This window comes from Centruroides sculpturatus, unplaced genomic scaffold, assembly GCF_000671375.1.
Source record: "Centruroides sculpturatus isolate CEXI.00-Female unplaced genomic scaffold, Cexi_2.0 scaffold110, whole genome shotgun sequence".
Taxonomy (NCBI): domain Eukaryota; kingdom Metazoa; phylum Arthropoda; class Arachnida; order Scorpiones; family Buthidae; genus Centruroides; species Centruroides sculpturatus.
Window position 1 is genome coordinate 491,770 of NW_019384339.1, and position 1,330 is coordinate 493,099.

At 26.2% G+C, this 1,330-nt stretch overlaps 1 protein-coding gene across 1 annotated transcript; it reads left to right on the forward strand.

The window, feature by feature from the left end:
* Window positions 1-76: 76 nt before the first annotated feature.
* LOC111633083 (protein phosphatase inhibitor 2-like) lies at window positions 77-1,330 on the forward strand. The gene is made up of 5 exons (XM_023377616.1): window positions 77-196; window positions 345-410; window positions 488-658; window positions 764-834; window positions 951-1,330. The coding sequence occupies exons 2-5, from the start codon at window positions 349-351 to the stop codon at window positions 1,049-1,051; spliced, it is 405 nt and encodes a 134-aa protein (XP_023233384.1). The 5' UTR covers window positions 77-196; window positions 345-348; the 3' UTR covers window positions 1,052-1,330.

The window sequence follows — 1,330 nt, forward strand, 5'->3', positions numbered from 1 at the left end:
TCTCAGTTTCGGAACGGATTAATTTCGTATCCTGAGGTACCACTGTACTCTTGATAAATGTGATTGTTAATAATAAAAGAACTACTGGTGAAACAATATATTTTACATTTATTCTGTAACAATAACTTCGAGGATTGCCAATATATTATATTTATCTAATTTCGATCCAACTTAAAATTATAAAGATTGATTGCAGGTTGGTTTAATAATTTTATAATGCTGAATAAGTTAGATAATTAACTTTAGTAAAGATACTACCAGTTCAATTCTGTAAAATTATAAATGCTTGAAATTTAAAGCTGAAATGATTTTGTTGTAAACAGTATTTTATTATTTTTCTGTAGAATAATGGAAGACAATAAACCAAAGAGAGGGATTTTAAAATCAAAAAATAATTACACACTCGCGGAGTAATTATTATCAAATTTTAATTTAATAATTTTAATTTATCTCTGTGATATTTACAATTTTTTTCGGTTTTATTCAGCAACAAAATTAAAAAAACAGTGAGATGGGATGAATCGAACATCAAAAAGACATCGCGACCGTATAGCAGAGACTCTGATATCAGATATAAAGAGCCTTCAGTATACGGTATTGCGGATGATTCATCCAACGAAGACAATAACAAATTGAATACCGAAATATCGACATTGGAGTGAGTTAGGAATTTAATCATAGAGTTCTAAAGTTAATTTCAATAATTTAAATACTTTTAAAACAATCTCAGTTCGAAGTAAAAGTATTAATATTTAAATTTTAGTCCAGAGTCATTTGAAGTAAAACAAAAAACATTATGCACCAGAAACAGTGATGAAAATCTGAGGGATTCAGGTAGTTTTAATTATTTTTAAAATTATCCGATCGTTAACAGTTAAAAGTTTAAAATAAAAAATAATGAATTTAGAAATATGTGAAATAAGATTTTATGAAATTTATTTTCCAAACAGTTGCAACCAAGGCATTCGAACTGAAGCGAAAATTACACTATAACGAATATTTCGGTGTGAAGCTTCTAAAAATCTTTTCAATGATGAAGAGAAAGAATTAATATTCAATGGCTATGTTTATAAATATACATTTCGGCAATTCTTTTTCCCGTTAAAATTATCAAAATTCAGCATTAGATAAATAATTGACGTTCAGTTGGGTAAATATTTCGAAAAACAGCATTTTATAAATTTATCTAAAAATGAAAAACTAAATTTGAAAGTTTCCAAGAGTAAAATATATATTAGCGTATCAGATTTTCACAATTGCACGGAAATTAAAAGAAGAAAAAGTTGCAACGTACTATTTTAAATTAATAAGCAAATAAAGACTAAATTCA